This window comes from Quercus lobata, chromosome 10, assembly GCF_001633185.2.
Source record: "Quercus lobata isolate SW786 chromosome 10, ValleyOak3.0 Primary Assembly, whole genome shotgun sequence".
NCBI classification, from domain to species: Eukaryota; Viridiplantae; Streptophyta; class Magnoliopsida; order Fagales; family Fagaceae; genus Quercus; species Quercus lobata.
In genome coordinates, this window is record NC_044913.1 from 17,081,451 (window position 1) to 17,094,753 (window position 13,303).

General features: G+C 36.3%; 1 protein-coding gene and 1 pseudogene across 1 annotated transcript; both read left to right on the forward strand.

Moving 5' to 3' along the window:
- The first annotated feature begins 104 nt into the window (after positions 1 to 104).
- Positions 105 to 3,782, forward strand: LOC115964429 (annotated as a pseudogene).
- A 5,768-nt stretch (positions 3,783 to 9,550) lies between these two features.
- Positions 9,551 to 12,368, forward strand: LOC115962463 (pentatricopeptide repeat-containing protein At3g47530). Its single transcript, XM_031081304.1, has one exon. The coding sequence runs from the start codon at positions 9,940 to 9,942 to the stop codon at positions 11,818 to 11,820; it is 1,881 nt and encodes a 626-aa protein (XP_030937164.1). The 5' UTR covers positions 9,551 to 9,939; the 3' UTR covers positions 11,821 to 12,368.
- Positions 12,369 to 13,303: the final 935 nt, after the last annotated feature.

Sequence of the window (13,303 nt, forward strand, 5' to 3'; positions counted from 1 at the left end):
TCCTCCGAGATGGTGGCTGCTGCTGGTGGTTGCTGCTGCTGGGTTGGCTTTCCTGCCATACCCGGAAATTAGTGTGTTTAGTGATGCTGAATCTGGTTCGAGACATGTTTGAAAGTAAGATATGTAATTAAGATGATATATAACAACACGAACACTGAGAGAGAAACTTAAGAGACTTTTGGAACCTAAGTCTATGCCAATGTGTGTATATATAGTTCGTGTTGGGAAACCGAATTAGTCTCGGAATGAAGTTCCTATTCCTACTAGATTTAGGAGATCAATTAAGATCTAACTGAAAATAGTTACACGAAACTGTTTCCTATTCCTCTTAGATTTAAGGAAACCAATTATTTCTAAACTTTTCTTCTAAAAAAAGAAAACTTGTTTCTAAACTTTTATTTTTTAAAAAATCCCAATTAACTAATGAGTGGTTTAATTTTTGAGTAGTGCTACTTCCATAATATTTTCACAACACTTTCGCAACTAAGAGTGTCAAATGGGTTGGGTGGACACACTGGCGGAGCCAGAGGGGGGCGAGGGGGGGCACCTGCCCACCCTGACTTCTCCTAAATTTTTTTAGTAATAGTAGTCTAAAGTTACATTCTGACATGGAGGAAAAAAAAATTGAAAAAAAAGACTTCTACTTGGTTGAAAGTTACCAAACCATTGCTTTTGTCTTGTCCTATTGCAACTTGCACCTATTTCACTATTTTTTTTTTTTTTATATCATTATTTACACCATTTTTAATATTTATGATACTTTTCACAGCATTTTATTCTTGAATGATGCTAAAGATATTACAAATTTTACTACTTATATCTTACAAATTGGCATGTCACCAATCACAAAAAATAATTTCTAACATTTATTCATTATATTTTTTAAGTAACACTAATCACATTCTTACTCCATCAATTTATAAATTTTTTAGTAGCTATGAATTGGTTATTTTTGTTTATTTATTTTAATAATATGAAATATATTCATATTTGCTTACAACTGTTTATTTATTTTGTTATTATTGTTGGTTAATATTTTTTAGATTAATTTCACTTTTAATATCATCTTTTAATTTTGCCCCCTCTAGACTAAAATTCTGCCTCCGCCACTGGGTGGACATAATTGAGTTGGGTACATAAAACTTATTTATTCATTTAACTAATTACTTCTAACCTAATCCAATTATTATGGCCTTATGGGTAAACCTCAATCCACCCAATTACCCAATAATTAAAATTACCAAAATACCCTTAAAACACCAAAATGACCAAAGTACTGTTAAAATCCTCTAAAATTATTAAATTACCCTTAAACCTAAAAAATGACTGAGATACTCCCGAAACCTAAAAAATCACCAAATATGCTTAAAAACCACTAAAAATTACCAAAACACACCCTAAACCAAAAAAATTACCGAAGTACCTTTAAAACCTAAAAATTACTAAAATACTCCTAAACCTAAAAAAAGTATGAAATACCTCAAAACTTAGGTGGTAAGTTGTTATTGGCTTTAATATATATATATATATATATATTTTTTTTTTTTTTGAGAATGTATTGGTTTTAATTTGAACTTATTACTTAAATTATTTTTTTGCCTACTAATAACAACTCGTAACAACTTACCATTTAAAATTTGTTATGAAAATGTTGTGAAAATATCGTAGACATAGAAATTCTCTTAATTTTTACTACAACATCAATATTTAAAGCTTTTTAATTATCATCTTTTTAGTATTTCTGGTGCCAACAGTGATAAAAATTCCCTTCCTCCGCTTAGTAATGATTGAATGAGTAATGCATTAAACCTTTGATGTTCATAGTTAATACTTCTTTTCTTATTTTCCTCTTTTGGGAAAATATATTCTGTAATACGGGAATTTCCTTGCATCAAAGAAAAAAGGAATTCTAGTCAAGATATATATATATTCAAATAACAAAATGATTCAAATCAAAAAATTAGTAAGCAACAGATTAATAAATTGATAAACCAAGTTATGCATTGATAACACACAAATAGATACTCCAACAGTCCAACTGTGGTTATCCATCATAGAAGAATGACTCATGACTTCGAATAGTAATAGAGTTAGAAATATTTTCGAGAGAACCAAGTTAAATATGTTAAGATTACATATTAAAGTATAACAATAGTTTTAGATACATTATATTTATAATTAATTTTAGATAAAATTAAACAACTAATGTTATTATTATTATTTTTTAGAAACAAATACACAGACGAACCATTTTTTTCTTTCTCAAAAAAAAAAAAAAAAAAATCTATTTTTTTCCAATGACAAAAAAATCACGCATTCCTATATCCCAAATTCAGGGGAAAAAAAAGCGTTTGTTTTTGGAAAGTAAAAAAGTTTTTAACCAAATAGAATTACTAATATATTTTCATGATTATATACTTTAAATGCTATTAAAACTAATGAGTTAGATATGAGAAAAAAGAAAAGAAAAAAACACTAGTGCTTTAAGTGTTTGTATAATAATGATAATAAAATTTTAAAATGAGAGCCATTAAAAGTAGAATTTGAACATAATGAACAAATTTTATAATTAATAAATTAAGTGGCTGCTCCACCATTTACTTTGAAAGTAAAACACTCTTAGAGAGTTATAATTCCAGTCATGCAAATTGCAAAATGACGAACTAATTGTATATTCTTTGAAAACCTAGGGCTTTCTCTGTGAGGCTATTAGAATATACCAATAGATAGGCTTCAATCAGATGGCCTATTGCTTACTTCTTTGTTTGAATTGTATTCATGCCACAAGAAGTGTGATGAAGCAAATAAAATGTTTGATGAAATGCCTGATAGAGACATTGTTGCTTGGAATGTGTTAACTTCTTGCTGTGTACGTAATAACAGGACCCGGGATGCATTCGTTTTGTTTAATACTATGATGCAGAGTGAAAGAAATGGATGTGAACCCGATCGTGTTACGTGTTTACATCTTTTGCAAGCGTGTGCCGCAGTGAGTGTGCCCACTTGAATGCATTGGAATTCGGTGAAAAAAATCCATAAGTACATTGATGAGCATGGTTATGGTGATGCTGTCAATTTGTCTAATTCTCTTATGACAATGTACTCGCAGACTGGACGTTTGGATAAGGCTTGTGAAGTGTTTAAGGGAATGCGCAATAAGAATGAATGGACGCGCAAAAGAAGCTATTGAAGCCTTTAGGGAGATGCAGAAATTGGGTGTTCAACCTGATGATCAGACCTTTACAGGAGTTCTTTCTGCTTGCAGTCATTGTGGGTTAGTTGATGCGGGATTGATGTTTTTTGATTGTATAACCAAAGAGTTTGGGATAGTGCCTAATATTCATCATTATGGATGTATGGTTGATCTCTTGGGTCGAGCTGGTTTGCTTTATCAGGACTATCAGCTTATAATGTCGATGGGGGTCAAGCCAGATTTGACAATGTGGAGGACCTTACTTGGGGCTTGTAGAATTCATGGCCATGTTACACTCGCGGAGCAAGTGATTGAACATTTGGTTGAACTTAAGGCTCAAGAAAAAGGGGATTATGCTCTGTTGCTGAGAATTTATCATTCAGCTGGCAACTTAGAGAAGATAATGAAACTGAGGAAGTATATGAAGAAGAAAGCACTACAAACCACACCTGGCTGTAGCACGACTGTATTGAATGGTGTAGTACATGAGTTTGTTATGGATGATTTTTTACATCCACAAAAGGATGAGGTTCATGCGATGGTGGATGAGATTAATCAGCAGCTGAATTGCTGGATGACAATGCTATAGCTCTCACTCTCAAATTTGGTGAGTTGCAGCACTATAATCAGGCATGGATTTTTAGAAGGCCCACACAACTTGCACCATTTTTCCCGTTTATGTTGAATTTTTTAGTGTCAAATGCAAAAACACCACCTAGGATTTGTGCCATTTTCAAATGCTACTCAACGTCAGTCCCAAGCTCTGAATCTCAGCAGAGTCAGCACTGAATACCTTCTCGAATTTGATGTAATAAGTGTGAATGAGAAAGAAAGAGTCATGCACAAATAGAGAGGTGCGCATGTGTCAATTACATAACAGGAAAAAAAAAAAAAAAAACACACACACACACACACCTTAGAGAATTTGTGGTAGTTAATTTAAGTGCCCTTGATGGACTCGTTGATTTCCCAACTGAATCATGACAGTTCATCTAACTTGGGAATGTCAATTGAAGATGATACTTGCCACTCTTTGCTGTTGGTAGGCATGGCTTCAACCTTTCCACTTTTTGTATTTGAAAAATCTAGCTAATGAGCGTTTAAAAAAAATTAAATAAATAAATTTCAGAACATTGGCATAACACATTAATTGTTAATATGCTTGATATCCTTCTTTTATGATCCCTTGGCAAGCTCAGCTGTTTCTGTATTAGTGAAGGGGAAAGAAAATTTGATTTTAGTTTGCTTATATCATTTCCTATTTTGATGATGTTTATTACATTATCTAGTGTTATATTCTGGTTAGTTTTGGTAAATTTTGTGTCTGTGTGTTTGGTGGAGAGCACTTGATTGTTTCTAACCATCCTGCTAGTTTTATATTAGTATATTATATTGGATATGTTCTGATTTTCTGTTCTGCGTTTTACAGCCTTACCACTTTTTATAAATCTTTTAAAGCAAGAAGGGATTTAGGTGATATCTTGAATTTTGCAGTATGGTTCACGGTTTATCAAAAATGGGAAAGCAACCTATGTCTCCCACTATGTAAGGACATCTAAGCTTAAACATGAAGAGTATTTTGGAGGTGCCAAATTTTGAAGGTATGCCAGTAAGCTATAAGTTTCGTTTGTTCTTTTGTTCTCTTTTCTAATATGTTCATTTAGTGCTTCATGTCATTAGGATTTTTCCCCTGTTTAGTGACATCTTTTGCCTGTGCATATGAAATTTTGTGCTAATGTGGTGACAAAAGACAAGTTTTTGATAAGGTAATTGATGACTGTAGAATTAAAAATATCAAGAGCAGATAAATCATCTGTTGTATATTTTTACTTTGGTGGTTACATTAGTGTGTTGTGTCTTTTTTATTTTTTTATTTATAAAAAATTTAATGTTCAGCTTGGATATCTCAAGGGGCTATTTGGATTACTCATGGGGATCATGCAAATGCTGAGAGAAAAATTGAAAGTATTAGATGTTTCATATGGAACTGGCACTGGTAAATTAGTCTAGTGTTCATCTTTTTTGCTGGAATTAAAAGCCATCTGCTGGGATTGTGCTCATAGTTTCCTTTAGTACATTTCAAAAGCATTATTCTATGTATTATTCTGTTTTGGATTTTACTAAATCTTAATGTTGAATGGGCTCTTCTGTGTTGGGTACTAGTGTATGTATAAGTCTTTTCTCAGTTGTATATCCCTAAATATTAAGGTGCAGGTACACTGGTATATATACTTGGCAAATTTTTTATTTTTTTATAATTTTCCATTGCTAAGATGCACACCATATAGGACTTGAACATAGCACCTTACCCATCAACCCATTTTATGAGTGGGGTGGAGGTGCCAATTAACCCAAAGGTCATTGGCAACTATTGGTGATATATTACCGAATGTCTCAAAAGTCTAAGATATTAGGATAGGGTGATCACTGAACCATTATTCTAACATTCCCTCTCAAGTGTGAGCCCAAACTTCCCCTTGCATCAGTTGCATGAAAGTGCCGGGTGCATTTGATAGCCTAAAAGGCATTACTAGCCACTGGTATTGAGTATATAAGTTTTCCCCTTTTTGTCATCTGTGTCCAGGTAATACTGCTCTCATATATCACCATGGGAAACTTCTAGCTCTTCAAGAGGCAAATAAATCTTGTAAGCTTGTCTTCTTTTGTTTTTACTTATGAAAATAAAAGGGCTAGAGTGTGGGTGTGGGGGGGGGGGGGGGGGGGGGGGGGGGGTTGGGGTGGAGGGGTGCGGTTAGTTTGTGTCTGCTTCCCTTGATCAGATAACCTAATGGTGAGATATGTCTATATATCCCCATTCTCATATAAATATTCTTTTTATATTTCTGGGTTACTTTACTGAATGTTCCACGATATGATGTAACCGCTGTGCTTTCTATGGTGGGGCAAAAGGCAATTATAGTGCAATGTCATATATGGACTCTTTCAAATAATTCTTGCTTCAACGTAGAATTGAGTTTGTTCTCACTGCATTTCTTAGATGTCCTCAAAAGTTTTGGAGCATGGAGATTTCTAAACTCTTGGCATGCTGGATTATGATTAGAGATTGACACATTCTTTTACTGCTCATCCTAAAATTGACCCATTCACTGCAAAAGACATCCTTAGTTAGCCATTGTAATGGAAGAGTTCCTTTTAACTTACAGAATACTTCCATGTAGGCGAGATGTTTACATTTTGCTATTCAAATACACCACTGTATATTACTTACAGAATAATTTCCAACGATGGTTCCATGCATGAACCTGTACTAACCAATATCAGACCCCATCATGATGCATGCTTTCACCATTAGTGAGAACTAATGCAACTTTCATGGATCTTCTGTTGTGTTTCAGAACAAAGTTATTGTAATTGTAAAGTTGTTGCTCCTACAAATTTAACATAATTCAGAAAATTCCATGGACAGAACGTTTCTTTATTGAACATCATATCAATCATATCAATCACATCACATGCAGCCTGGAATGATTGTTTAAAATTTGATTTCCAGGATATGGTAAGGAAAACAAGCTGGTACACAAATTTGATGCAACGAAAGAAACCCGCTTTGGTGTACTTCCTTGGTATGCGAAGGATGAGCTGCAAATCAGGCAGTTTGAGCTTCGAAGTTGCTTCATCTTCCATAATGGTGTGCTTATTGACAGAGACAGGGATAAAGATAAACCCAAAATGACTGCATCTTAAGGGTCTACCTAGGGATGGCAATTTTGCCCCGCCCCGCTTGACCCGCCCCTCCCCGCTTCGCCCCATGCGGGTTTTCCCCACCTTGCAAAGGTGGTGGGGCGGGGATGGGGCAAGATTTTAGACCCGCACCACGGGGCGGGGCGGGGATGAGTTTACATTTTTTAGACCCACCCCGCCCCGCCCCGCGCCATCCCCGCCCCGCCCTGCATTAATAAGGGTTAAAAGGTAATTTTTTCATACCCTAAAACTCTATTATTTAAACAAAAATATCATCATCTTATTTTATTTAAGTGGAGATTCTTTTTGAAGAACTAGGCAATTTTTATTTTGTTATGTATTAGGAGTTTGGATTATTTTATTGTGTCATACTATGAGATTTTTGTTGTGATATTATCTTGTTAAATATTTAGATAATATTATTTAGTATTTGCTAAAAATTAGTTTGATTCGATAGAATAAATTTATTTATAATTTCAAGTATATTTTTGTCATTGAAATATGTCATTTTATTTGAAAAATGATAATAGTTGTAGGGAAAATTAACAAGAAATAGAGTTTTACAGTGTAGGGCGGGGCTTTGCGGGTCTTCGCGGGGCCTTAAGGGGCGGGGATGGGGCAAGAAATTTTCCCCATCATGCGGGGTGGGGCAGGGATGGGGCAAGAAAAATCCATGCGGAGCGGGGGCGAAGATCCCATCCTTCGGCCCTACCCCGCCCCATTGCCATCCCTAGGTCTGCCATAAACAGGAGCATTTCAACTCATCAAGCATGGGTATTCTCAATTCACAATGGCAACGTTATGAGCCTATGTATTAAAAAGCAACGACATCATTTTTGAAGATGGCATTTGACTCAATCTCATCAGAAGCAAATCCCTGCTTCTGTATTTAATCAACACATTCAACATATATAGGTTAGAATTGTATTACTGCACGTGTGTAAGTTGTTAGAATGTTAGCTAGCCATTAGGTTGTTAGTAGTTCAATTTTACAGCCAAAGGTTTGTTACGGTAAGCTTAAATCTGCTCTATAGAGCCCCTGTAATGTAATTTAGTGTGTAATGCATTTGCATTTTCTAATTTTCATTCAGTCATGATCTCTCTCCTTCATTACAAGTCTCTTTTCCTAGAATTTTCCCATGGTATCATACCCTTTGACCATGGCAACCATGTCTTCCTCTTCCACTACCAGCAAAACAAATTCACAATCCACCAACACAGCCTTTCCACAATCTCAAACATGATTGCTACTTCCATGATTCCATCCAATATGTCAAACCTAATGTCAATCAAACTTGATCACAACAACTATATCCCATGGAAGCACCAACTTGTTACTATTCTTGAAGCTTATTCACTGATTGAACACATTGACGGTCCAATGCCACAACCAAGTCAATTTCTCATTGAAATTCAAGGAAATCCAACTTCGACTGTGAATCAAGAGTTCCAAACAAGGATATCAATTTCGTACCGTACCGGCTGGAATATACCGTACCGGCCAGCAATCCGGTACGCTCAACTCCCCTGTTTCGTACCGGAAAAAATACCGGCCGTACCGGCCAATTTCAGGCAATATCGGCCGGTACAGAAAAAGGTTTTTTTTTTTTTTTAAGTTTTGTAATTTTTGAATTTTTGTTAGGACAGAATGGTAACTTATTTGTATTAACTTATTAGTATTATTTGTTTTCTTAGTATGCAATGGTAACTTTTAAGCTTTCTATTTTATTTTTTTATTTTTTTTCCCTTTTAATTGATACTAAAGTCTAAAACCATGAATAATTAGTTCTGAATTGAGGAAATGTTTTATGGTAAATTTTTATATTTATTATAATATATATATACATAGACACATACATACATATATATATATATATATTTATTTATAAATATAAAAAATAGCGGTAAATCCGAAACGGTACACCGGTATTGACCGGTATCCAAAATATATCGTACCGGTGGCCAAACCGGTACGGCCTCCGGTACGGTATTGACATGCTTGGTTCCAAACCTAGAAAATCAAGGATAAAACACTCCTTTCCTTCATTAATTCTACACTAACGCCGCCAGTGTTTTCACTAGTTGTTGGCATCACCAATGCTAGCGAAGTCTGGAATATGTTAGAGCAAAGATTCACTTCAACCTCAAGAGCCCAACATTCTAAATCTGAAACTTGAGTTGCATAGTTTGAAGAAAGGAAATGAAAATGTGAATGGCTTCTTCGGAGGTGGCCATGATCACCACAAATACTGCCCCATGGTGGTCTATCATGCCAAATGGCTAGTTCCCTAGGCTCACACTGCGATCTATCTTGCCTTGAACCCAATTTCCACCATCCTAGAATGTTGAATTTCTCGTCATTACTTAGGTCTCCCATTCTCTTTTATTGAGGTGCTCGTTTGATGTTTTTTACGTGCCCTCTAAGCTTTCTTTTCTTTTCTTTTCTTTTTTTATGTTTTTTTTATAGAAATAATAGGATTTGAACTTATTATATCTACTCTACGGTGATAGCTCTCTCTATTTGATGACATGAGTTTGCCTAGTGAACTAACTAGAGCCCATACCCTTTGGCCTTTCTTTGCACTTCATGGAAGAAATAAATACAAATAATTATTCTTTTTACAAAAATAAAAATATCACAGAGGTGGGGTGAGAATGAGATCATAACTCCTTATTCTCAAATCCATACAAAAGAACACTGCGGGTCTTTGATCTCTTCTTTTCTTGCTAGCTGTGTTGGAAGCACAGCCATGATCGTAGCTGCTCTGATATCATAAAAATTCTGCAATCATTGCCTGAGCAATTGAAGTTGAAGAAGAAGCAAGTAAAAACAGAGAAGAAGACTGATTGCGAATGATTGAATGAAATGAATCAATTTTATGTACATCAGGCTGCTATATATTTTACACACACAATCTTAGCACAGCAGAGCTAGAGTATTTAGCAGTTAACACGTGTACCATGTGCATCTAATATGACTCTCTTTACTTTTGTAACCCAAATAGTGGTATAAAAGAGGATGAATGTGAAAACAAACTCAGCAAATGGCAGCGATTCCACACCGTCGCTCTCTAACCACGCTTGCATTTCACACCTCTCCGCAACACCAACTGAAAAGCACAACAATACCAATCCCAAAAGAGCACCAACAAGCAAAGCATTCAAAACCCATCTCAGAAACTCAATCCCAAAGACAAAAACAACTGCTTTCTCTCATAAAAACATGCACCCAAAAGACCCATTTCCTCCAAATCCATGCCCACCTTGTTTATTCAAATCTTCTTCAAGACCCCACCATTTCCCTCAACTTCTTGTCCCGCGTGGCACTCTTTACCACACGAGACTTGAACTATTCCCGCCAGTTCTTCACTCAAATCCCAAACCCATTAGTTTCTCACTACAACACTATGGTTAGAGCCTACTCTATGAGCAATTCACCTTTGGAGGGGTTTTATATGTATCGAGAAATGAAAAGGCAAGGCTTGCCTGTCAACCCGATGTCGTCTTCGTTTGCTATTAAGTCTTGTATCAAAGTTTCTACATTGTTAGGGGGAGTTCAGGTTCATGCTAGGATTTTGAGAGATGGGCATCAGTCAGATAGCCAATTGCTCACTACTTTGATGGATTTCTATTCGTGTTGCGAGAAGTGTGATGAGGCATGTAGAGTGTTTGATGAAATGTCTGAGAGAGATACTGTTGCTTGGAATGTGTTGATTTCTTGCTGTCTACGTAATAACAGGACCCGGGATGCGTTGGGTGTGTTTGATATTATGCAGAGTGAAAGTAATGGGTGTGAACCCGATGATGTTACGTGTTTACTTCTTTTGCAAGCGTGTGCCCACTTGAATGCATTGGAATTCGGTGAAAGGATTCATAGTTACATTGATGAGCATGGTTATGGTGGTGCTACCAATTTGCATAATTCTCTTGTAGCAATGTACTCGCGGTGTGGGTGTTTGGATAAGGCTTATGAGGTGTTCAAGGGAATGCGAAATAAGAATGTGGTTTCATGGAGTGCAATGATTTCTGGTTTAGCAATGAATGGATATGGTAGAGAAGCTATTGAAGCCTTTTGGGAGATGGAGAAGATGGGTGTTCCGCCTGATGATCAGACCTTTACAGGAGTTCTGTCTGCATGCAGTCACTGTGGGTTGGTTGATGAGGGAATGATGTTTTTTGATCGTATGAGCAAAGAGTTTGGGATAGTGCCTAACATTCATCATTATGGATGCATGGTTGATCTCTTGGGTCGTGCTGGTTTGCTTGAACAGGCCTATCGGCTTATAATGACAATGGGGGTCAAGCCGGATTCAACAATGTGGAGGACCTTACTTGGGGCTTGTAGAATTCATGGCCATGTTACCCTTGGGGAACAAGTGATTGAGCATTTGATTGAACTTAAGGCTCAAGAAGCTGGGGATTATGCTTTGTTGCTGAACATTTATTCTTCGGCTGGCAACTGGGAGAAGGTACTGGAAGTGAGGAAGTTTATGAAGGAGAAAGCAATAGAAACCACACCTGGCTGTAGCACAATTGTATTGAAAGGTGTAGTACATGAGTTCATTGTGGATGATGTTTCACATCCTCGAAAAGATGAGATTTATGCAATGCTGGATGAGATTAATCAGCAGCTGAAGATTGCTGGTTATGTTGCAGAAATTTCATCTGAATTGCACAATTTGGGTGCTGAAGAAAAAGGGAGTGCACTCTCTTATCACAGTGAGAAATTGGCTATTGCTTTTGGAGTTCTTGCAACTCCGCCAGGCACAACAATAAGGGTGGCCAAAAATCTTAGAACCTGTGTTGATTGCCACAATTTTGCAAAGTTTCTCTCAGGGGTTTATAACCGAGTGGTTATTGTTAGAGATCGTGCTCGGTTTCATCATTTCAAAGAAGGACGCTGCTCCTGCAATGACTATTGGTAAAACTATTTTTGGTCTGAGAAACAAATGTGCAAACCTACAGTAAGTGAAGCAACTGGGTTTGCTAGAGATTCATACGAGGGCAGGATTTTGTATTACACTAGTCCCCTTGTGTGAGTTTGGGGCAGAGAAGTTCTGTTTGCCCAGGCCACTTATGTCATGTCACAGAAGGATTCATTTTCAACTTTCAACCCAATCTGTTGAATGGCTGCTTCCATCACTAAATTCATGAAATGTGTGTTATCTCATTCTGCTACATGACAGGTTGCAGCCTTGTTGCAAATGTTGAACAGAAGATCCCATTCCTTAAAGCTGGCCCGACCTCACTTTGTGATGATGTTCCCATAACTTTGAACATCTTACACATACTATTTCAACAGCAATTTCCCTAGCAAAGAAATTTGAACTTATCAAAGGTTCACTGATGTCTTAAACCTTGAAATTCTGAATTTCTAAATTTTGTGCTGATGTCATTGACATGAATGATTTGTTCTTATTGTTTGAGTCAAAATAAATGATTACACAAGGAACTAGACATTGTTAAGCATACATTGGGGTTTTTTTTTTTTTTTGGGGGGGGGGGTGGTGGTGGTGTTGGGCGTTGTTTTGTTTGCATGAGAAAAAATGGAGAAGATCACGCTGAATCAAAAGAGAAAAAGAAAAGGGTCATGGTTCGTGATGATCGTAATTGAAGTTTTTTATGCTGTGATTTACATAATAAAATGCAAAGGAGTTGGCCATTGCATGCCTCCTAAGCAGTCTTATATTAAAGTACCAAGGAAATAGCTGCAATTTTAGGCTAATTGAGTGGTATAGTTTGTCAGAGATATGGGTTAAGGCCCAAACCCTTTGTACTAGCAATCCTAACTGTACTACATGTATTGTGATTCTCTGATTAGTCTATTATATATACTTTTCAATAGCTATTTTGTGATGCACAAAGCTCTATAGTAAAGTTGTAGTCATTTAGGCTTTTTCACTGTGAAGGGAAGCTGCTAAGGCCAAACCATGTTAGTCCCTTGTGTTGTTTACTTATCTTCTCTTTATTTCTGATTAATATTTTCATATTTTAACAAAGTTATAGGGAGTGCAGCAAAGATGAAAGAATAGGCTGAGACTACAAACAATAGCGTAGAATTCAGCATGTGTTACACAACAAAATCCCTGAACCTTCTGTTTGATCCCAAGAATGAATCATTATAATCCCAGAGCTCTTGACAAATTGTACAAAAGCCTTCTAGCGTTGGTCAGTTTCATTCCAAATGATGAGCCGGTGGTCAAATCCAAGTTCACCCTTTGGAGGGGAGCCGCAGGCATTTGTCATTTGATAATTTATACAAAGGCCTTGCCATAACAAAATAGCAATATATTCAAGCCTATAACATGTGCCAGTGAGGAACTAAGAATATATTTTTCACTTAACCGTAAAATGTGTACACACTCTAACCTCTAATATGGCAAAACCTAGTTTTAAACGGAAGGATAA